At 36.0% G+C, this 24,342-nt stretch overlaps 1 protein-coding gene and 1 long non-coding RNA gene across 2 annotated transcripts; both read left to right on the top strand.

The window, feature by feature from the left end:
* On the top strand, positions 1,073-22,116 carry LOC110267103. Its single transcript, XR_002354437.1, has 2 exons — positions 1,073-1,472; positions 21,970-22,116. It is a non-coding gene; the product is annotated as an uncharacterized LOC110267103 (long non-coding RNA).
* Positions 20,614-21,798, top strand: LOC107617110 (pathogenesis-related protein PR-4-like). The gene is made up of 2 exons (XM_016318904.2): positions 20,614-20,972; positions 21,496-21,798. Exons 1-2 carry the CDS (start codon positions 20,697-20,699, stop codon positions 21,673-21,675), a joined length of 456 nt encoding a protein of 151 aa, XP_016174390.1. The 5' UTR covers positions 20,614-20,696; the 3' UTR covers positions 21,676-21,798.

Raw genomic sequence — 24,342 nt, forward strand, 5'->3', positions numbered from 1 at the left:
TGAGGTCAAACTGGAGGTTAAACGTGGAATGCTTCTTTAGTGAGACCTTCCATTCTGGCGTTTAACCTCCAGTTTGAGGTCGAACTGGAGGTTAAACTTCATTTCCAGCATTTCTTATCCTTCATGATTTTTGGCGTTTAAGCTCCAGTTTAGGCTTAAACTGNATCAAGAGAGTTTTAAGAAATTTTGATGTCTTGTAATTTTTATAATTTATAAAAAATATTATATGATGATTAATTAATTAGGTAATCAAAATTTATAATCATAATAATTATAATAAGCCAAATACTTGTATCCAAAATTTATATGTAATAATATATTTAAGAGTAAAGTATCGTTTTTGTCCCCAACATTTGGGGTAAGTCTTATTTGTGTCCCTAACGTTTAAATCGTCCTATTTGTATCCTTAACGTTTATAAAAGTGATTCAATGTTATCCTACTATCAATTATACTAACAAATCAGATCATATTTTTCAATTATTCTCATTTGGATGTAATCATTCTCAATTAGGTCTCACTTGGATGTGGTCGATTTTAATATTATACCCACTATTTGTGTTTAGATTCAATTATGTCCCTAGAAAAGTGAATTATGTAAATATTGTAGGAATTAGTTTCAACATTTAATGAGCTATTTTTTCGGAGTAGATCATCGATTCTATGCCAGACATTTGTATTCTAACTTCAAGAAGAGATTTTTAAAACTCAAACTAAAGCACTCATGATGTGTAATTGACGGCAGGATAACATTGAATCACTTTTACAAATGTTAGGGATACAAATAAGACGATTTAAATGTTAGAGACACAAATAGGATTTACCCCAAACGTTGGGGACAAAAACGATACTTTACTCTTAAATATATTATTACATATAAATCATTAATAATTTATCAGTAATTAGGATTAGATCACAATAAAATTATATTATAATAATCTTCTAACAATCGAATCTATACATACATTGTCATTAATTTCTAAATGATTCATGTTTTAGATAACGGAAATGTTTGGTAACCAAAGAAAATCAGCCAAAAACAGCTATAACTTACCTTATTTAGCATTCACATCAACTTGGACGTAAATGTGTTTAGAGAGATCGACACCGATGGGGTTGGATACAAGAAGGGTCACCTTAACGTTGACTACCACTTTGTCGATTGTCGAGATCACTACTATTAAGGACAACCTTTTCCCGGAGAAATTATTATTCTGCAATAAAACATTGAGTGAATACTCCACCCGATCCCTGACAATTATCTCAAAAGGACAACAAGGATCCCATGAAAAAAAACATCCAATTCGGCTCCTGATCTTTTTTCTTTTTGGGACTGATTAGCCCTTGTGCCAAAAAAAATATTAACTTTTTTTGGTACAGGGACCTCGTTGTCCTTTCGAAGTAATTGTCAGAGGTTGTTTTGAGTTTTTCTCTAAAAGGATTTAAACAGATTGTGTTCAATAACAGTGATGAGGTTTAACCCATTTGGTTGATGGTTGGCTTGTATTCACTGCTGCAACTTGCAAGCTATCAATCTTTTTAGCCATCTGCTCAAATTGTTATTGAATCTGCTCCTGCATTATCTTCTTTTGAGCTAGGAGGGTGTCAACCCCTTCCATTTCTAACACTCCTTTCCTTTGTGATGGCTGGCGTTGTCTCTAATGCCTTGGATTAGCAAGTGTATATGAAGCCAAGACTCTCCTCTGGGGTTGACCATTGTTGTTGGCCATTCTCACTGGTGGATTTGTTGGATTTGTTGAGTGTTCCTCCAATTTATGATATTCTTCATCTGATTCTTCCTCTCCAGCAACATTTTTTCTCTTGCTTCTCTTCTTAGCCTTCGGAGGATTCTTTCGTCAGTTTCATGAAAGGTAGGGATCTCTCTTCTTGCATCTGACATACAAGCAAAACACAAGAATCACACAATACCAGAAAAGCAATAACACTTCAATCCATGGCTGAAGTGAAATATTAGTTAGCTTAGACAAAAATTCAAACAGTTAGCGTGTTAGTCAAAAGTTAAAGAAACAGAAAAGAAAAAGTGCTTGATCTAGATCTCCACTTCACTTAATCATTGTCAATCTATTTCAATCCACGGCAACGGCACCAAAAACTTGATGTGTATTTTCGGAAAACGAATTCCAAACACACAAAACTAACCGGCAAGTGCACCGGGTCGTATCAAGTAATAATAACTCACGTGAGTGAGGTCGATCCCACAGAGATTGAAGGATTGAGCAATTTCAGTTTAGTGGTTGATTTAGTCAAGCGAATCAAGATTTGGTTGAGTGATTTGTAATTAACAGAATTTAAATTGCATGGAAAGTAAAGGGAATGGGTAAATTGCATGAAATTAAAGAGAACAGGAAATAAAGTGCTGAATCTTAAAGAACAAGAAATTAAATGGCAGAAACTTAGAACGCAAGAAATGTAAATTGCAGAATCTTAAAGTGAAAGAAATGTAAATGGCTTGAATTGTAAAGGGAATTGGGAATTGGATTTGCAGAAATTAAACAAAGAAAAGAAAAATTCAACAAACAGGAATGTAAAAGATGGATTCAATTAAACCGGATCTTAAATGAAAATGAGAATAAGCTTGGTGTGACAACGAAACAGGGAAATTGAAATTGAAAGCTATAGATCTCAGGACTCAAGAGACTAGATAGCCAAGTCTAGATCTCACTGCCTTCCTAGATCCAGCAAGAACAATTGCAAAGGAAATAAAGAAATGTAAATTGCAGAAGAGTAGAAGCCGAAGCAGTTAACTGAAATGGAAATTCAATTATGCAAAAATTTAAACGAGATCTCAAGGTGAGATTGAAACAGAAGTTCTTCAATTCTCCACCCAAGATCCGAAACAAGAAAAGTAAAAAGTGCTCAAACAAGAACAAGGAAGAAGAGAGATCAATTCTCCTCCCTAATTCTCTTGAATTCTAAAAACAACAATGCAAAAATGTCAAGGTGCTCTCCACTGTAAGTGTTCTCCAAATTCTCTCCGAAAAAGCTCTCTTTAAAACTTAAATCCTAAGCTATTTATACACTTTCTTCAAATGGTCTTCAAGTCTTGAATTGGGCCTTTGCTCTTGATGGAATTGGGTTGATAAGAGTCTCTGTTGATTGCTCTTAGAGTTGGAGAGAAACCCATTGTGAACCGGGTCAAGAATCATAAAAGTTTGAGTAAAAGTTTGAGGCAAATTTTTACTCAAACTTTTTATACCAGATGGCTTTACTTGCTGCTACCAACGTTTGGGCTAAAGTTTGAGGTCAAACTTTTGCTCAAACGTTGGTCCCCTTGTGTATATGTGTGACGCCAACGTTTGCCAAAAAGCTTGAGGCAAACGTTGGCGCAAGCTTTTCTCCTCCAGGGTGTGCAAGTGTGGCGCCAACGTTTGCCAAAAAGTTTGAGGCAAACGTTGGCACAAGCTTTTCTCCTCCAGGGTGTAGGTTTTGTGATGCCAACGTTTGCCAAAAAGTTTGAGGCAAACGTTGGCTCAAGCTTTTTTCCCAAAAGTTTGAGCTAAAGTTTGAGGCAAACTTTGGCTCAAGCTTTTTTCCTCTGGGGTGTTTTCAATTCTTCCAAAAGTTTGAGCTAAAGTTTGAGGCAAACTTTGGCTCAAGCTTTTTGTTCTCTCTTGCTCCTAGCCATTCCTTTTTTCTTCAACCTTCTTCAAAACTCTTTTCACCTATCATCAATCAACCAAACACATCAAAGCTATGTTCAAAATCATGAGTTTGTTATTCTTTCATAATATATGACAATTATAGCATAAAATCTCATGAAATTGCATTAATTCATCCATGGTTGATTGAATCAAAGGAAATATGAAATTTCACCCAATTGGCTTACTTATGGCTTAAGAAAGTGCATAAAATCAATTGAAAACAAGTAAAAAAGACTAGTGAAACTAGGCTAAGATGACTTGTCATCACCTCCAAGGCTATCTCATTTCTTCATTTTGGCCAAAAATTACACGAGAGAAAAGAGAGAAACTTTCATGACAGTTAAATCTTCAAAGCTTGATTTCTACTGAACTAAAACTAAAATCAAAACTCTGATTTCACCAAATTGATCCTCTCTTCTTCCTCTACATAACCATGTAACTTATCAAGGCTATAAATAAGGTTAGATGGCTGTCCCTTTCCCCTTTGAATTTTGTTTTCAAGGAAGTATGCTTAAAACATGTGTTTTCTTGATGTTCTTCCTTAGATCTCTTGCTTAGCTTGACTTGTGAGCCAAGAATCTTTAATTCCCAGCACGTTTAAGGTGAGGAATCCCTTTCTAACATGTTGATTAAGGTTTGGTCAGTCGAGGTTTTATGGATTCAAAGTTGTTCTTGATGTGTTTTAGGAGGAAAAAGTACTTTAAGAACACTTCAAAGAGTAACCGGATTTGAGGCAGCAAATCAAGGTAGGGTTTGGTAAAATTAATCTTGATTAATTATGTTTGAGTTGTGTGATTATGATATGGTTTGGTTATGCTTGAAATTTATTGTTTATATGAGTGATTCTTGTTGAAATTTTGGTGAAAATTTGATGAAATTTGATGACATTCAAGCTATGAATGCATGTTCTTGTAGCTGCTAGAGTTTCGAACCCTAGGACTCAAATTGGGGTTGAATTGGTGTTGAAGTCTAGTAGGAAATAAGGGGCTTTGTTGGCTGCAATTTTAGTTTGAATTATGGTAAAAATTGGTTGCTGAAAAGATTGAAAAACGGGTAAAAACAGAGAAAGAATCTGAAAAATTTATGAAGAACACGAAGAACACTTTGAGTGTGATGAAGAACATTGAACACCTTTTAGATCTTAAAAGGGCAAGTTGTAATTATTTTGGTGTTTGAGGGGTTATTTTGGTAATTTCCAAAAGTTAGGATGGTTAAAGTAGAAATATTAAAAGTTACGGGTGGTAAAAAGTAAATTTTAAAGGTGAAAAGTTAAAAATGGGTAATTTTAAAATATTTAATGATAAAATAATAAAATTATACAGAAAAGACAATTTTTCATAAAAACTTTAGAAAGACAACTTTAAGCTCAGAATCTCATGATTACCTTCTTAAAAAAGGGAGTGGTAATAACATATTAGCAAGGCAAAGACAAAGGAAAGATAAAAAGTTAAATAAGAAATGAAAATCGAATAAAAAGTCTGTAAAGTTTTTATGACAGAAACAAACAGAGATTAGTGAATGAACTAGGAGCAACATAGTGAGTTCTTGAGTTGCGCCTAGGGTCAGGTATAATATGAAAAGTTAAACTATTTTAGTATAGACTTAATGAACATATACTTGGGACAGGCTAACTATTCATACTGAAATTTACATAAGCTATAAATACATATGTTAAACAGAGAAACCAGAGAAGGGTAAAAAGATAAAAAATAGAAAAGAGTAATCAGAGCAGTGTAAAGATTGAAAGAGAACAAAGTAATATGATAAAGAGATTAGAGAACAAGTAGAGGGCCTGTTGAAAGGTCATTCGTTGCATTAAAACAACTCCAGGGATATTTGTGTGCTCATCTGCTGTATTGAGGTAGTCAAATAGACGGTGGTATGACCACTGAGAATGCTTTCTTGGGATACCTTGCTATAATACTTTGCTGTAAGACAAAGGGTGCTTACAGTGAGTGTTCTGTACTCATGTAAGACAGAGGTTGCTTACAGTGAGTGTGTTGTACTCCTGTAAGACAAAGGTTGCTTATAGTGAGTATGTTGGGCATATAAAGGCTAAAAAATGCCACCCTGCAACAAAAAGGGTGCTTGTAATGGTACCCCGCAAGAGAAAAGGTGCTTGCAATGGATATTGCCAACAGAAAAGCCTTATCCAGATAAAAGTTGCTGGGTAATGTCGGGAGCGGGTTATAACCGGCAAATGAGCTCATTACCTGCACTAGGGCTAGACATGTCTCACTCTTGGTTGTGCATTTCCTCTGTTATGACTGTTGTATGAATGTATGTTTTCTTTGTTTTTTATTCTATTCTTTATATTTGTGTTTTATTTTCTTGTATTCTTTTGTTTGTGTTATGCTTTCTATTTTCTCTATTTTCTCTATTTATCTGTATCTTCTATTTACTACTTCACTGTATTCTGCTATTCATCTGTGAAACAACACATAATTAATGAACTTAACTAATAACCCCGGCCCTACTAAGAACTCCTCAGTTCTTACCCCTTCTCTCCCCCTTCCCCCTCCTGATGGAAGCAAGAGTATCCTTCTGTAGACCATTGATGATCGTTCTGCAAAAGGGTTCTGCTCTGGGTAGTCTTCTGAGTCTAGAGCGAGATTCATTTTTTGTTTATATGTATATACTGTGAGACCAGCCAACGTTTGCTCCCCATTTGTATGCAAACTTTAACCTAAATCCTGTGTACTAGACTCCTGTTATGTGGCTACTTGATGAGGTACCAGAAAGACGTCATATGGTAATGTCTAATCGTGCAGAGGAGTAGTAGATGATGTTCCACCTTTTAATGATGTTTGATAAACCACTATTTCATGGTTTATCTTGTGCTTAATTGAGTGGTTTTTATCATCAACTCTTTACCCACTTATTCATACTATTCGCATGTTTTACGTTTTCCTTCCTGATTTTGTGCTATGATTGAAAACATGCTTCTTTGGCCTTTAAATTACTTATTATTAATCCTCTCTTATTACCATTCGATGCCTTGATATGTGTGTTAAGTTTTTTCAGAGATTATAGGGCAGGAACGGCTTAGAGGATGGAAAGGAAGCATGCAAAAGTGGAAGGAATACAAGAAGTTGAAGGAATTGCAAAGCTGTCCAGCCTGACCTCCTTGCATTCAAATGGTCATAACTTGAGCTACAGAGGTCCAAATGATGCGGTTCTAGTTGCGTTGGAAAGCTAACGTCCGGGGCTTCGATTTGATATATAATTTACTATAGTGGCCGTACATATAGGCGACGCGAACGCGTGCTCCACGCGGACACGTCACAGTGACGAAAAACCAGCGTGGCAGATTTCTTCTCCAGCGATTTTTGGGCTGTTTCTGGCCCCGTTTTCGGCCCAAAAAATACAGATTAGAGGCTATAAAGTGGGAGAATGCATCCATTCATTGATACAACATTCATAATTCATAATTTTAGGTTTTAGATGTAGTTTTAGAGAGATGTTCTCTCCTCTCTCTTAGGATTAGGATTTAGGATTTTTATTATGTTTAAGCTATGATCTCTTCAGTCACAGGTTCAATATTCCTTTAATTTATTTTCTACTTTTTTTTATTCCACTACTTTAATTGTCATTTAACTTTTCAATTTGGCTTATGAACCATTCCTGTTATGATTTTCTTAATTAATATATTTTGAGGTATTTCATATTTTGTTTTGCTTTAATTTATTTATGAATGATTTCAATTCAAATTAGATTTATTTTCCCCTTTTGGCCTTGGTTAAGTAATTTATAACACTTGAGTTATCAACTCAGCTATTGAATAAAATTGGAATTCTTTACTGGTTAATTTGCACTCCAATAACTCTAGTCTCTCCATAGGAGTTGACTAGGACCTGAGGATCAAATTAATTTGTCCACTTGACTTTCCTTTATTTAGTAAGGGTTAATTAAAAGTGGGAGCAAAATCCAATTTTCTTCACACCTGATAAAGATAACTAGGATAGGACTTCAAATTCTTATACCTTGCCAAGAGATTTTATTATTATTAATTTATTTTTCTTGTCATTTAAATTACTTGTTCCTTATTTTAAAAAACCCAAAAACATATCATTTTTGCATAACCAATAATAAATCATACCTCCCTGCAATTCCTTGAGAAGACCGACCCGAGGTTTAAATACTTTGGTTATTATTTTTATTGGGTTTTGTTACTTGTGACAACCAAACTTTTGTAAGAAAGGAATTCTTGTCGATTTAGAAGCTATACTTACAACAGGAATTTATTTGTGAAAATTCTAGATCGCGCGAGAGTTTCGTTCTTCAAAATGGCGCCGTTGCCGGGGAATTGCAAACGTGTGCCTTATTATTGGTTATTGTAAATATTTACTTCTAAATTGATTTTTTCGAAAAAAAAAATTCAGATTTTTATTTTAAAATTTTTTATCTTATCTTATCTTATTTTAAAAATCAAATTTCAAATTTCAATATTTAAATTCCAAAATTCAAAATTCAAAATTCAAAATTTAAATTTTAAATTTTAAAAATCAAACATTTTCAAAATTTAAATCTTTTTCAAATCTTTATCTTATATTGTTGACTTTTTCAAAAATTCGAATTTCAAAAGTTAAAATTCAAAATTTAATTTTCAAATTCAAAAATTTAAATTTCAAAACCTTTTAATTTAAAAACTTATCTTCTTTTACCTAACTTATCTTATCTTTTCTAATCTTAAAATCAAATCTTTTTCAAACATTTTCTCTTATTTTATTTTATTTTATTTTATTTTCTTTTCCTTGTTTATTTGTTTTTGTTTTTAATTTTTATTAATTACTATGAGTTCTCACCCCCGTCGCTTTGAGTTTGGTTCTAATGTTGTTGTAAGGAATGGAAACTATAATGAAAATAGGCATCAATGTTGGAAGAATCAAAGATGGGAGGAGCCACAAGGATTTGATCAACCTTCTTGGCAACAACCCCCTCCAATGAGCTACAACCAACAACCATTCTGTGATGCATACCAAGATAATAGTTATGGTGGACCCCTTACCAACAAGCCCTGCCTTATGCTTATGAACCGCCTCCCCAACATACCTTTGAACCACCATACTCACAAGCACCTTACCACCAAACACCCCACGTGACCCTAACCCACATCAACCACACCAACCACCATATGAACCACACCCAAAACCACCACCTCAATATTCACCATCTCCATTGGATAACAACACACTCATCTCTAATATCATTGGTCTCACCTCTACACTCCAAAATCTTATATCCCGCATGGATCAACCCTCTACCTCCAATATTCAACCCTCAAGCTTCGGTGCGCTTCCTTTTCAACCACATAATAATCTTCCCATCCCATCACCACCCTCCATGGAAGAGCACCCACATCCATCAATCCAAGAGCAAGATGATCCCAGTTATGCTAGTGATATGGAACAAGAAAGACGGAATCATCTTCGCGAATCCATACTTCATAAGAAGCTAGAGGAGGCCATACAGATGAAGGTAGTAGAAACCCTTGAAGTCGAAGGAGTGGTTGAAGAATTAGTGAAGGAAAACAACAAGGAGGAGCCTGATCTTGTCTTAGAGCAAGAGGAGGACCAAAGGGTGAAGGTAAGAGAGACCCTTGAAGATGAAGGAATAGTTGAAAGGAGCTGTCATGGAAAGGAAATCATCAAGGATGAGTATGATTTTATACTAAAACAACTGGACAAAGCAGCAATTATTAAAGAGGAAGAAGTGGTTGAAGACTTGGAAGAGGTTGATCAAGAGATGGAGATTAAAGAAGAAGAAGCACAACCTCCCATGCCCTTGGTGAGCAATAAAGAAGAGATTGAATTGGAGGAAAGCTACCAAGAGGACGAGGTTAAAACTGAAGAAGCTTGCAAAGAGGTAGAAGTTATCAAAGAAGAGCACAATGGAGTGGAGCTTGAAATCAGCTTGCCAAAGGTGTTGGAGACCTCTCCGCCTAAGTCACCATCATCCTTAACAACATTCAAGTGGGTAAAATTCATATCCCTAAGGATCAAGAAAATACCTCATTTACCTGTCCCTATGGTGTTTTTGCTTATAGGAGAATGTCCTTTGGATTGTGCAATGCACCTGTAACATTCCAAAGGTGCATGCTCTCCATATTTTCATACATAATTGAAAGATTTATTGAAGTGTTTATAGATGACTTCTCTGTGTTTGGTGATTCATATTCTAACTGCGTGCACCACTTAGCCATGGTGCTAAAGAGATGCCAAGAAACCAACCTTATGGTTCTTGGCCACTTTATGGTTACAGAGGGGGGGTTCTTAGCCACAAGATCTCAAAAAGAGGCATAGAGGTGGATAAGGCTAAGGTGGAGGTGATTGAAAAGTTACCCTCACCTTGCAATCAAAGCAGTTAGAAGTTTTGTAGGACATGCTGGCTTCTATAGGCGGTTCATTAGAGATTTCTCAAAGGTTGCCAAACCTTTGAGCAACCTGCTTGTCTCTAATGTACCTTTTGTTTTTGATAAAGAGTGCATTCTAGCCTTTGAAGAACTTAAAAACAAACTCTCCTCTGCACCTATCATGGCACCACCCTACTGGGATCTCCCCTTTGAGCTGATGTGTGATGCATCTGACTTTGCTGTTGGTGCTGTTTTAGGATAGAGGAGAGACAAGTTGGTGCATGTTATTTATTATGCCAGCAAAGTCCTCAATGAGAATCAAAGGAACTCTACCACTACAGAGAAGGAATTACTTGCCATTGTCTTTGCTTTTGATAAGTTTAGATCATATCTTATTGGCTCTAAAGTAATTGTATTCACTAATCATGCAGCACTCAAATATTTGCTTACCAAACAAGTGTCCAAGTCAAGACTAATAAGGTGGATCCTGCTACTCCAAGAGTTCGACATTGAAATTAAATATAGGAGTAGAGCAGAAAAGAAAGTGGCTGACCACATTTCAAGGATTCCACAAAAAGAAGATGATGCACATCAATTTGCAGTGAATGGAAGCTTCCTTAATGAGCAGTTGATGATGATACAAGAAGCCCCTTGGTTTGTAGACATAGCCAATTTCAAGGCTATTGGGGAACTACCAACTAACATCAACAGACACATGAGGAGAAATCTAATCAAAGATGATAAACACTATACTTGGGATGAGCCCTATTTGTTTAAAAAGTATGCTGATGGTATCTTGAGAAGGTATATTTCACAAGATGAAGGGCAGGAAGTGCTTTAGCAGTGCCATGGATCTGCATATGGAGGCCATTTTAATGGGGAAAGAACTGCAGCCAAGGTGCTACAATGTGGGTTCTATTGGCCAACCATGTTCAAGGATGCAAAGGAATTAGTATCAAGGTGTGATGAATGCCAAGTGGCTGGCAATCTACCCAAGAAAAATGAGATGCCACAGAGGTTTATACTGGAATTAGAATTGTTTGATGTGTGGGGAATTGATTTTATGGGACCTTTCCTATCTTCCTACTCAAACAATTATATATTGGTGGCTGTAGATTATGTGTCTAAGTGGGTAGAAGCCATAGCCACAGCAACAAATGACAACAAGGTTGTGATGAACTTCTTGAGAAAGAATATCTTTAGCCGATTTGGAGTTCCTAGAGCCCTCATTAGTGATGGAGGAACACACTTCTGCAACAAGCAACTTGAAGCACTCCTCTCTAAATATGGAGTGAAGCACAAAGTGGCAACTCCACACCGTCCACAGACCAACGGGCAAGCTGAGATTTCAAACAGGGAGCTCAAAAGAATTCTTGAAAAAATTGTTGAAAGTTCAAGAAAGGATTGGTCTAAAAAGCTGGATGATGCCTTATGGGCCTATAGGATAGCCTTCAAAACACCCATTGGGATGTCTCCATACCAATTGGTGTTTGGTAAGGCTTGTCACTTACCAGTTGAGCTTGAACATAAAACATTCTGGGCTCTAAAAATGCTGAATTTTGATGATCAAGCTGCTGGAGAAAGGAGGCTAATGCAACTCAATAAGTTGGAAGAGTTTAGGAATCAAGCATATGAGAATGCAAAGATTTACAAGGAAAACACAAAGAGGTGGCATGATCAAAGGATAGCAAGGAGAAAGTTCATAGAAGGTTAGAGAGTGCTGCAGTATAATTCAAGACTCATGTTCTTTCCAGGGAAGCTTAAGTCTCAATGGTCTGGACCCTTCACCATCCTCAAGGTATCACCTTATGGTCATATAGAGCTCATGGAGGACAAAACACAAAGAACTTTCACTGTGAATGGCCATAGACTCAAGCATTACTTGGGAGACTCACTGGATGAGAAGAGAGTGAGCTACAACCTCAGCTAAGGAAGGAAGAACGTCAAGCTAGTGACGATAAAGAAGCGCTAGTTGGGAGGCACCCCAACACTTTATGTCCTTTTGATTTATTGCTTTCTTAGAAATAGCTTAAAATTGTCAACTTAGGTAGTTTAAGTTTCAGTTTAATATTATTGTTTCATTGCTTCCTAAAGGTAGATTGAAGGTGGTAGATTATGAAGTTTAAATATCAGTTTTGGTAGTTAGGAAATCTTCAATTTATTTTCTTTTTCTCTAAAAGTGCAATTTTATGAATAGATTCACTGATGATGAGTAATCGGGCTAAGAACTAGCTAAAAAGCTAAGTTTGGTGTGGCCACCAATCCACTTAATCTAGGCTTACAACCATTTGAACAAATTAAAGTTGAAAGTAAGCCCAGAGATTAAGTTTGATGTGGCCACCACCATACGAAGATCACCTAGCAAGCCTAATACCATTCAAGTTGAAAGCATTTAATAAATTGGTAAATGCATGAAATTTGGTTCTAAATGAGTTCGGAAGGGGTTAGAAGCAAAAGAATGTGAAAGGATTAAAGTTAATTCATCCTTATGAACACATTAAAAACCCAATGATGAACACAATTTATTAGATGCAATGGAATTAAAGTTTGGTGTCTCAAGGGACACTCATCAGTTGCAATTTCATTAACACTACAAGGAATGTGAGGGGTTCTTTTGTCATTACTGATGGGGTTTCGGTTTTATTTTCAAGAGAGAGAATCGGGCCCACATGATTGATAGCTCATAAAGCAAGAAGTCAAAGTGTACTTGCACTTTAGAACTCAACACATGTAGGAAGCAAAGAAGGATAAGGATTGGCGCCTCTTCCCACGCTAGGCGCCACTCCCTAAGTGGGAAAACATTGAATTGCTTTCACTTCCCACCATTCAGACCACACTCTCCACCCCTATAAAAACCCCCTACTTTCCCACCTCTCCTCACACTTCAAACCCCAACTTCACACATGAAAAGAACCCACACAATTCCTTCTTTCTTCTCATCTCCTTCCTTTTTTCCTTACCTTTCCTCTTCTACTTGATTAGGGAAAATCATGTCCTAAGTTTGGTGATGGACCAAAACTGTATTTTGCTTGTTCTCTTGCAACTTTCTTCAACTCTCTTTAACCTTTCAAACACTCATTCTTCATCCCAATGGCACCACCAAGAGCCTCATCATCAAAGAAAAAAAAGACCAAGGAACCAACCTCAGGATCCTCAAGCTACGATGAACACAAGTTCCTCTCTTCATTCAACCAAAACTAATTTTATGGTTAAGTAAGTGAGAGGCAAATTATTCCAGAGGTTGGCTTCCAATTGGGAAGGAATGAACACCCTGAGATCAATAGAAAAATCAACAACAGAGGGTGGGCACTCTTGTGCAACCCACCTAGGACAGTGGTGGAAAGCTTGGTTAGAGAATTCTACGCCAATGCTGTGCCTCAGCTAGGGCAATATCTTAGCTATGTTAGGGGGAGAACCATTGACTACAGCCCCTCTAACATAGACAGGATGCTCATGGTGAAGAAAACAAGCTCCACTTGGAGCTATGAAGAAAGAATGAAGTAAGAAGACCCAAGATTTGATGAAATCCTCAATGAGATTTGTGTGTTAAATGTGCAATGGATAAATGACAAAGATGGGAGACCCAACCAGCTGAGAAGAAGGGATTTGAGCCCCCAAGCTAGAGGGTGGCTGGATTTATGAGAAGATCTCTCAATCCTACTTCCAACACTTCTGAGGTGACAGTGGAAAGGACTGTGCTCATATACCGCATCATGAAAGGGGAAAATATGAATGTTGGGGAGATGATTGCCAACAACATCAATAGGGTGCTAAAAAGCACTAAGGATAGCACAAGGTTGGCCTTCCCCAGCATTATCCAAAGGCTATGTGATGAAGCAGGGGTTAAGAAGATTATTGATGAGGTGCTGGTAGAACAAGACAAGCTCATAACTGCCAAGAAGATGGCCAAAGTGGTGGCTGTCAACCCACTTGAGAGAAGAAGGGAGTATAGAGCTCATTCTCATGTGCCACAAGGGCAACCACAACAAGAAGAGCAACCACACTACCTAGAACTTCAACCACCACTATACCAATAATACCAACAATTTCTTGAAGGTCTCAACTGGGAGCAATTGCAGCAAGATATACACCAAATGAAAGGAGACATACACCATTTGAGAGAGGATGTCAACCAACTTAAGGATCAACAAAAGAAATGGGACCAAGTGAATGAGAACATACAACAACTCCAAAGGAGTTTGGGGCACATGAGGAAGGTGCAGCAAGAACAGTTCGACTGGAGAGAGATGCAAAGCGTACTCAACAAGATAGTGGAGAAAAATAAATGGCAGCAGAGGAACCTTACTGAGTTCAGGAATCTTTATGATGCCAGAACTATTTCAAGGAGGCAATATGATATCAACACAAAAGCGAAGCTGAATCACTTGTGTAATGCTGTGGCTGCCTTAAACCTTGGATACCCAACATTCATGCAAGGAACGGAGGAGTTGAGTGCAAGACAAGAGGAAATTCTGGCCAAGCACAAGGAAGATGAAAGAAATTACATGAGGAGGCTAGGATTTTGGAAGCCCAAGGATAAAAAGGCACAAGAAGAATCCTCCAAGAAGGATGGTGATGACTCCTCCCCTTCCAAAAAAAAAGACAAAGGAAAAGGGCCAATGAACTATAGCTGCTCAAGGTTGTTGAGTTCCATGGTTGACACTCTCAAATTACTGAATTTCTGTTTAGTTTCTTTATTTTTTAATTTCTGCTTAATAATAAGTTACAGTGTTAGGATAGTTTATGTTTTAATGCTTAGTCTTATGTCCTGAAGTCTTTTATGAGTCCTTTGAATTACAAGAAAGAAACTGCAATGTTAGTTCAAGTTTCATCAACATCAATAAAAGCATAGTTTGTTTCTATAAGAGTTGTTGTGAGTTGTTACAAAAACGAGAACAAAAGAGACTAAGACTAAGTGGGACTGTTCAAAAACTAAGAGATAAGAAACTAAGTGTAGAACGTTGAATGAACTGAATCAACTAGGCTTGAAAGGTATGACAAGTAGAGGCAAAAGGGTGCTTCTTGACTATCCATAGAACCAAGAAGTAGTAAGCAATAAAGACCCAAGGCTCTGAGCATCAACTACTAGGATGGAAAGAAACACGAAATAGCTCAAAAGAGTTAGAAAACCTAGTATATGCTTATGGTGAAGATGTGTCAAGAAGAGACCTAGGTAAGTAAATTCTTAGGGGTGTTTCAACACTTAGTACCCTAAAGCCAACTGGTTTGGGAGTGCTAATTGAAAGCCTACCTAAAGGGTTGTCTTGAGACAAAACATTTAAAGTCGTGGTCAATGAAAAAGAAAAAGTGAAAAGGAAAGAACAACCAAAAGAGAATGAAATAACTCTTGCTACTTCAAGGTGACAATCAATAAAAAGGGCCCCTGAAGCTTATACATGGAAGAACCTTCAAGGATCTAGAAGTTCCTTGTGACATTGAAACAAAAATATTCATGTGTTAAACACTTAACCTCATCCTTAGTAATGTTTTGCATCCATTCAAGGTCAAGTCTCAATTTATCTAAGAACTACTCACATTGATTTGCTTGGGACAAGCAAAGCTTAAGTTTGGTGTTGTGATGACTTGCATCATTTATCCATTTTTCTTGCATAAAAAGGACCATAAAAGAGCATAATCTCATTTGATCATTTCAATTCATGAGTTAAATGATGAATATTATGGTACATTGCTTTGAAATGGGGTTGTGCTGAATTTCAAGTGGAAAAGAGCAACAAAAAGGGAAGAAAACAATAAAACAAGCTGGGCGTGAGAAACTGGCGTGCCACGTGGAACAAATGCCACAAAAATGAATGGGCGTGGCACACCAGGAGCTGGGCGTGGCATGCCAGTATTGAATTCCAGAAAGGATCCTCAAGTCCTCTATATGGGCGTGGCACGCCAGAAACTGGGCATGGCACGACAGTTATGATTTCCAGAGAAGCATGTTTGAAAATTTTACATGGGCGTGGCACGCCAGCATAGTTTTTCAAAAGAGGACACCCAAAGCCTTTACATAGGCGTGGCACGCCAAGAGCTGGGCATGGCACGCCAAAGTGATAAACCCTTATTTTATGATTCATCTTATGCTCAATTGAGTGTTTTTATCAATTCTTCAACCACTTATTCATATGAATTGCATGGTTTTACTATTTCTTCCTTATTTTATGATATATGTCGAAACATGTTTCCTATGCTTTAAAAATATTAATTTTAATTATCCTTTATTACCATTCGATGCCATGATTTGTGAGTTAAGTATTTTCAGGCTTCAAAGGGCAGGAATAGCTTAGAGGACAGAAAGGAAACGTACAAAAATGGAAGGAAAGCACAAAAATGGAGTTTTGAAGAAAAAGGCAGCGACGCGTACACGTGGAAGACGCGGACGCGTGCCTAGCGCGAAATGGCAGTGACGCGTATGCGTGGACGACGCGGACGCGTGCCTAGAGAAAAACGCAAGCGATGTGTACGCATGACTGACGCGTACGCGTGACAAGGAAAAACTCCAAATGACGCGAACGCATGACCCTCGCGCACGCGTGACGGACGCCACGTGCAGAAAATTGCAGAAGTTGCCCCCAGCGATTTCTGGACCCTTTTTCGGCCCAAATCCAAGTCCAGAAACACAGAATAGAAGCCAGAGAATGGGGGAATCAATAACAACAATTCATACAACATTCAGAATAGACAATTATTAGGTTTTAGATGTAGTTTTAGAGAGAGAGAGAGCCTCTCTCCTCTCTCATAGGATTTAGGATTAGGATTTCTTTTACTTTAAGGTTATTACTCCATTCTAGGTTCAATGTTTCCAACTTTAATTTTATGTTTCTTTTCTACTTTTAGTTACTCTAATGCTTTTACTTGTTAATTACTTATGTTGCCAAATTGGCTTATGATTCTTTTCATGTTAGATTTGAATATTCTATTTAATATAATTTGAGGTATTTCAGATTTATGATTGTTTTATTCTATTTATGATGCTTTCAAAATAATTTATATTTTTCTCCTTTTGGCTCTGGTTAAGTAATTGGTGACACTTGAGTTATCAAACTCAGCAATTGATTGAAAATTGGAATTTTCGCTGATTGATTTGGATCGCTCTAAAGCTAGTCTTTCCACAGGAATTGACTAGGACTTGAGGATCAAATTGATTGGTCCACTTGACTTTCCTTTATTTAGTAAGGGTTAACTAAGTGGGAGTGATAAACAATTCTCATCACACCTGATAAGGATAACTAGGATGGGATTTCCAGTTCTTATACCTTGCCAAGAGTTTTTATAATTATTAATTTATTTTTCTTGCCATTTAAATTATTTGTTCCTTATTTCAAAAACCCAAAAATACACCTTTTTCCATAACCAATAATAAATCATACTTCCCTGCAATTCCTTGAGAGACGACCCGAGGTTTAAATACTTCGGTTATAAATATGATTGTGTTCGCTTAAGTGACAACCAAACTTTTGTACGAAAGGATTCTCTGTTGGTTTAGAAACTATACTTGCAACGTGATTATATTTTTATGAATTTCTTTACTAGCAAGAATCTAATCGTCAAAAAATGGCGCCGTTGCCGGGGAATTGCAAACGTGTGCCTTAATATTGGTTATTGTAAATATTTTATTTTGCTTGTTTATTTCTTTTTATTTTTGTTTTTAATTTTTATTAGTTACTATGAGTTCTCACCCCCGTCGCTTTGAGTTTGGTTCTAATATTGTTGCAAGAAATGGGAGCTATAACAGGAACATGCATCAAGGTCGAAACAATCAAAGATGGAAGGAGCCCCGAGGATCTGATCAACCCTTTCGGGAACAACACCTTCCAAGATACTATGGACAACGACCATTCTACAATGCATGCCAAGACAATAGTTACGGTGGACCTTCTCGTGACAACCGACCTCCACCAGTTTACTATGGTCAAGAGCCATTCCAAGGTGCGTACCAATATGATAGATATGGTAGACCCCCTTGGGGTTACCAACAAGCCCCATCATATGCCTATAACCCACCTCCTCAACATAGCTATGAACCACCACACTCACAAGCCAACCACCACCATTCACATCCATATGACCCTAACCCTTACCCACTCCAATTATAATCCAATTACCCCCAAGAACCACCACTTCCATATACACCATGTCCATATCCATCAACCTGAGAATCACAGGAACGTCTCAAGGAAACAGTGAATAAATTTCATGCAATCCTTCACCAATTGGATCAAGCGATCAATCGATTAGCTTTTCGATGTTCGGACACTCAAGGAACTCCCATGGCTTCATGTGGAGAATTTAATGAAGAACGTAGCATGAAGGAGACACTAGAAACTCCGGTGGACAGTGAGGAGCATGACATTGTATTGGAACAATTGGAGGAAGCCGTAATTATCGAAGAAGAAGAATTGGTTTAAGATTTAGGAGATGCTGAACCTCCATGGGAACTAAGAATTGTGGAAAATTCTGCCAAGCAGCTTTCAGTTGATGCTAAGGAGGATAGTGCGCAACCCCCGAAGCATATATCTTATGAAGAACTAGACGGAAAAGGTCAAGAAGCAAGTTCCCTTGGTAATGATCATCATGAATTAAGCTCTCCTAGTAATGAACTTGCATCCGCAAGTGAATTCTTTGAGATTGAAGAATCTTCCCCAAGTGAATACGAAGAGGATACAAAGTCAAAGAAGTTTGTAAAGAAGTGGAAGAATTCAAAGAAGAATACAAGGGAGTAGAGCTTGCAAAACCACTGGAAACACCTATCCCAAGGCCATTACCACCCAATACAAACTTCAAGTGGGTAAAATCCTTAGCTTTTATCTTTATCTTTCCACTTGAATATGGTTTGCTTGAAACAGATAACTATTGTCTAATTATGTATTTTAGTGCTTTAATTGGTGTCAACTTAAATTTAAATGATGATAGAATTGTGTGGCATGGTTTTCTAATTCAGCACACGGGTTTGTTGTTCAGTTTGTAGCATTTTTTTTTAAAATTGAATATGATATTTTAGGGGGTTTTAAACCGATACCAAAAAAGATTCTAAAAGTTTTATAAAATCGCCAAAAATAAGTTTGTCACATTTCAAATTTTGGAGATTTGTAAAATTCCCAAAAATATTTTCATTGGATTTTAAATTGCAACAAAATAGAAAAAAAAATGTCACAAAGTAGCGAAAATCTTGTACTACTATAGTCTCCTATTTCTTTTTCTTTTAACCCCTTCAATTTTTCTATAGTATTATATATGTACATGTAATCCGTTCTCCTTATAATTTATCAAGAGAGTTTTAAGAAATTTTGATGTCTTGTAATTTTTATAATTTATAAAAAATATTATATGATGATTAATTAATTAGTTAATCAAAATTTATAATCATAATAATTATAATAAGCCAAATACTTGTATCCAAAATTTATATGTAATAATATATTTAAGAGTAAAGTATCATTTTTATCCCCAACATTTGGGGTAAGTCTTATTTGTGTCCCTAACATTTAAATCGTCCTATTTGTATCCTTAACGTTTATAAAAGTGATTCAATGTTATCCTACTATCAATTATACTAACAAATCAGATCATATTTTTCAATTATTCTCATTTGGATGTAATCATTCTCAATTAGGTCTCACTTGAATGTGGTCGATTTTAATATTATACCCACTATTTGTGTTTAGATTCAATTATGTCCCTAGAAAAGTGAATTATGTAAATATTGTAGGAATTAGTTTCAACATTTGATGAGCTATTTTTCGGAGTAGATCATCGATTCTATGCCAAACATTTGTATTCTAACTTCAAGAAGAGATTTTTAAAACTCAAACTAAAGCACTCATGATGTGTAATTGATGGCAGGATAACATTGAATCACTTTTACAAACGTTAGGGATACAAATAAGACGATTTAAACGTTAGAGACACAAATAGGATTTACCCCAAACGTTGGGGACAAAAACGATACTTTACTATTAAATATATTATTACATACAAATCATTAATAATTTATCAGTAATTAGGATTAGATCACAATAAAATTATATTATAATAATCTTCTAACAATCGAATCTATACATACATTGTCATTAATTTCTAAATGATTCATGTTTTAGATAACGGAAATGTTTGGTAACCAAAGAAAATCAGCCAAAAACAGCCATAACTTACCTTATTTAGCATTCATTAATTGTTGCGATAATTAATTAATGCTAAATAAAGTAAATTCTCGCTGTTTTTTTGGTCTACCTAGCAACTATAAATACTGGGGACAAAACATCTCTTTAATTTGATACTTCTATTAACAATTTGTTCTAGCTATTGAAGATGATATGATAAAGTAACATTAAGTTATCACTTACCACATTATAAGAGATGTCCATTGTCAATTTGATTATTTCTATATTGCAGTTTCTTTTGCCTTTTGCGCTTTTATATCACCTTGTGGGCATGGTGATGATCAATACTACCTATAGCTAGTTTACTTTAATATATAAGGTTAGAATCGTTCACACTTAACATACACATATTCCAAGAGGCAAATTAAAAATTATAAACTAAAGTTTACTAGCATACTTGTATTTTTAATTTGCTTTGTGTTTTTGGCTATAAATAGAAGCAGCACGTGAGCACAACGTAACATTTTCAACTCAAAGCACATAAAACAAGAACAAAATTTCAAAATAGGGCACATCAAAGAATGGATCAAAAAATTATGGAAAGGCACTTGATTTTTGCATTGTTGTGGTGCGCGGTGGCAGTAATGGTGGTGCGCGGACAAAGTACGCGCAACGTAATGGCAACCTACCATATGTACCACCCTCATCTTATTGGTTGGGACTTGCCGGCTGCAAAGGGCTACTGCTCTACTTGGTACGCCAACATGCCCCTCACATGGCGCAGTAAATACGGCTGGGCCACCTTCTGCGGACCTGTTGGCACTCATGGCAAACCTTCTTGTGGCAAATGTCTTTGTGTATGTTTTCAATATATATATCCAACTTAAACAATTTCATATCTTTTTTTAATATAATTATGATATCGAAATCTGCTATTCGTATAAAATACGTATTATAATATAAAATATACATTAACTCAGATAAATTATATTGATTTCTTCAAAAATTAAGAGTCATTAGCTTCACATAAGTTTTCTAAATCCACATCAATTTTCTTTTAATATTTGTTTTTAAGCAGTACTCTTATCTTTCTAAACTGAATATTTTAAATAAAAATATGGAAACCCATTTTTCGGGAAAAAACAGAAAATATTATATAAAAAAATGAAGGCAAATAACATTTTTTTTAATATTAATAACCAAGACGTATTTAACTACCTGAAATTGAAGTATAACATTATTCCTCTATGTATTTGCATGTACGGAGAAAATACCAACTTTCAAATTTACATATATATTATGCCATCCATTTAAATTTCCACGCACTCACACATACTCGTATACTAGAATATAATAATTGCTAATAACATTGTTATGCAGGTAACAAACACTGCAACAGGAGATACAAAAACAGTGAGAATAGTGGATAAGTGCGGCCATGGAGGCATCAACTTGGACGTAAATGTGTTTAGAGAGATCGACACCGATGGGGTTGGATACAAGAAGGGTCACCTTAACGTTGACTACCACTTTGTCGATTGTCGAGATCACTACTATTAAGGACAACCTTTTCCCGGAGAAATTATTATTCTGCAATAAAACATTGAGTGAATACTCCACCCGATCTCTGACAATTATCTCGAAAGGACAACAAGGATCCCAAGAAAAAAAAAAACATCCAATTTGGCTCCTGATCTTTTTTCTTTTTGGGACTGATTAGCCCTTGTGCCAAAAAAAAATATTAACTTTTTTTGGTACAGGGACCTCATTGTCCTTTCGAAGTAATTGTCAGAGGTTGTTTTGAGTTTTTCTCTAAAAGGATTTAAACAGATTTTGTTCAATAACAGTGATGAGGTATAATATAAGTGGTATAGTTGCTAGGTTCTTTAAGCATCATGTCCTGCATTTGATCAGCACGAGATTCATACTAATTAAACGGTAAACTCTGAAAGGATTAAAGACTAGCCTTAAATTTCAACCAATGAATATCCAACGATTTACAACGATTGGATCTAAAAAATAGACTTTATATTCTATAAAATACTTTTATTTGTCTCAAAATATACGCTTTTGATTCGGGTAAAGTTTTATGAAAAGAAATTCTGTAAAAAAAATTAAGAGAATAGATTAAAGATGGATAAATTTTTAAAAAAAATATTTTTATTATTAGCAATTAAATAACACAAGAACTAAAAATATGAGATGATGGTACAGTGAAGTACAAAGTATTGAGACCTTCACTAATATCACAAGTGAATAAAAATGAGATTTTTTTAAATGGATAAAATTTAGGTAAATTGTTATATTCTTACTATCAGAATGTTACGCTTTTGGTTGCATCACTCTGATCATAACGAAGATATTACGATGACTTCTATATACTTAATAATAAAATATGAACCTTTAACTCGAAACGGTATCGTTGTTTTCTTTAAAAAACGAAAGTTCTTTTTCACTTTACAAACATATATATATATATAACTTCTTACACAAGCAACTTACAAATATTATATACATACATTTCATTACAACTCCTATCCCTCTTACAAATCATAATGACAAAAGCGAGGGAAAAACGATGACTAATATATCTGTAAAATCCGTAAAATTAGTAAATAATTATTTAATAAATTAATTATTAATCAAAGAAATTAGAAAATAGAATTTCATAGTTTAATGAGATAGAGTTAATTAAAATAAGAATTTTGTCACTAACTTTAAAGAATTTGGCCCAAAATTAGGTCGAACCGGCCGAACCAAGCGAATCGGACCTGTATTGGACCCAAAGCCCAACCAAATCAACATATAAGTGAAGAGCACAGCTCTTCTTCCTTCCCAAATCAGGGAAAACACGTTGAACAGAAAGAGGAGGAGAAGAAGAAGCTTCAAACTCTAACCTCCTATTCAAACTCACATAACTTTCGATCCGGAGCTCCGATTGACGAGCCGTCAGCGGCCATGCATTTGTCTCAAAATTCTCCACAAAATTCACCCAACAATTTAGTAAGAAAATTCTGATTTCGTGTCCAGTCCTCCACTTTTTAGTTTCGTGATTTGAGTTTTAGAATTTGAGAGATTTTGTGATTTTAATGGTTTAGGAGTACTCTAGTGATAGATAATCACTGGGTTTTGCCCATGTCATCTGTGAGTAAGGTAAGAAACTCATATCCCTTGTGAATACTTTGATTTTGTAATGTTTAGTTATTGATTTGTGGTTATGAATGGAATTGTATGTATTAGATTAAAATTGTGTACGTTAAATTGGAGATTGGATTGTTGAAATTGAATGCTTGGGAGTGAACCTTGGAAGCTGAATTTTCATTTGAGAGGTTTGGAGCCTTGGATTTTGTGGAACGGTGGTCAATTGCGATGTTTCGGGATTAACAGAGAATCGGCCAATGTATGGTTTCGGTTTCTTGTAACTAAAATATAATATGTCGTGAGAACTTAGGTTAGTTGACCGTAGGATAAGCATTGAATTATTGTGTTATTGATGATTGTGATGGATTGATATGCATAAGGATTAGTGAGTTTGAGGTTATTGTTGTGCCATATTGGCTATGGTGTTGATGTTGTGTTTGATAGAGATGATTGATGATGTATATGATAATGATAATGATGATTGATTTGGACTGAATGAATGTATGTTTGAGATCCTGGGCAGTAGCAAGGATTGTGGTTCGTCCCGCTTGCTCCAGGTCAGTGATTGTGACGCCTGGGTAGTTGCAGCAGTAGTGGTTATTCCGCTTGCTCTAGGTTGAGCTTTTAAACACCCGTCTGGTGATGCCTAGGCATCTTAGGCTAGTTTCACAAGCCTTTTTCATTAGTTTTTACTTGCTTTCATACACTTTCTTAGGCAATAAGTAAGCATTTGGATGAGAAATGTATGCATGTCTTTATTCAATTAAACATTGTTATTTATGAGCATTTTCATAAGATTAATGCAAGATTTACTTGATGCTATGAATGATGCAATATCTTGTGATTATGGCAAGGTTTTGATGCATTTGCTTGGTTGATGATAGGTGAGGAGAAGCAAAGGAATGGTAGAGAAGAAGCAGAGGCCATAGCGTTAGTTGCCAAAGTTAGTGCACTAACGCTATAGCTAACGTTGCAAAGAAGGAGGAGGCAATGTTGGTGGCCAAAGTAGGCTAACCAATGTTGCCCATCAATGTTAGCAGAGAAAGAGAAGGCAAAGTTGGTGGCCAAAGTTGGCTCACCAACGTT

The sequence above is a fragment of the Arachis ipaensis genome, chromosome B09 (genome assembly GCF_000816755.2).
Source record: "Arachis ipaensis cultivar K30076 chromosome B09, Araip1.1, whole genome shotgun sequence".
In the NCBI taxonomy this organism is placed as follows: domain Eukaryota; kingdom Viridiplantae; phylum Streptophyta; class Magnoliopsida; order Fabales; family Fabaceae; genus Arachis; species Arachis ipaensis.

Bases quoted from the DNA above. Each gene is read 5' to 3' on its own strand.
- LOC107617110 (XM_016318904.2), top strand. From the start codon at position 20,697: ATGGATCAAAAAATTATGGAAAGGCACTTGATTTTTGCATTGTTGTGG. The intron at 20,973-21,495 runs GTATGTTTTCAA...ATTGTTATGCAG, and splicing joins CTTGTGGCAAATGTCTTTGT to GTAACAAACACTGCAACAGG.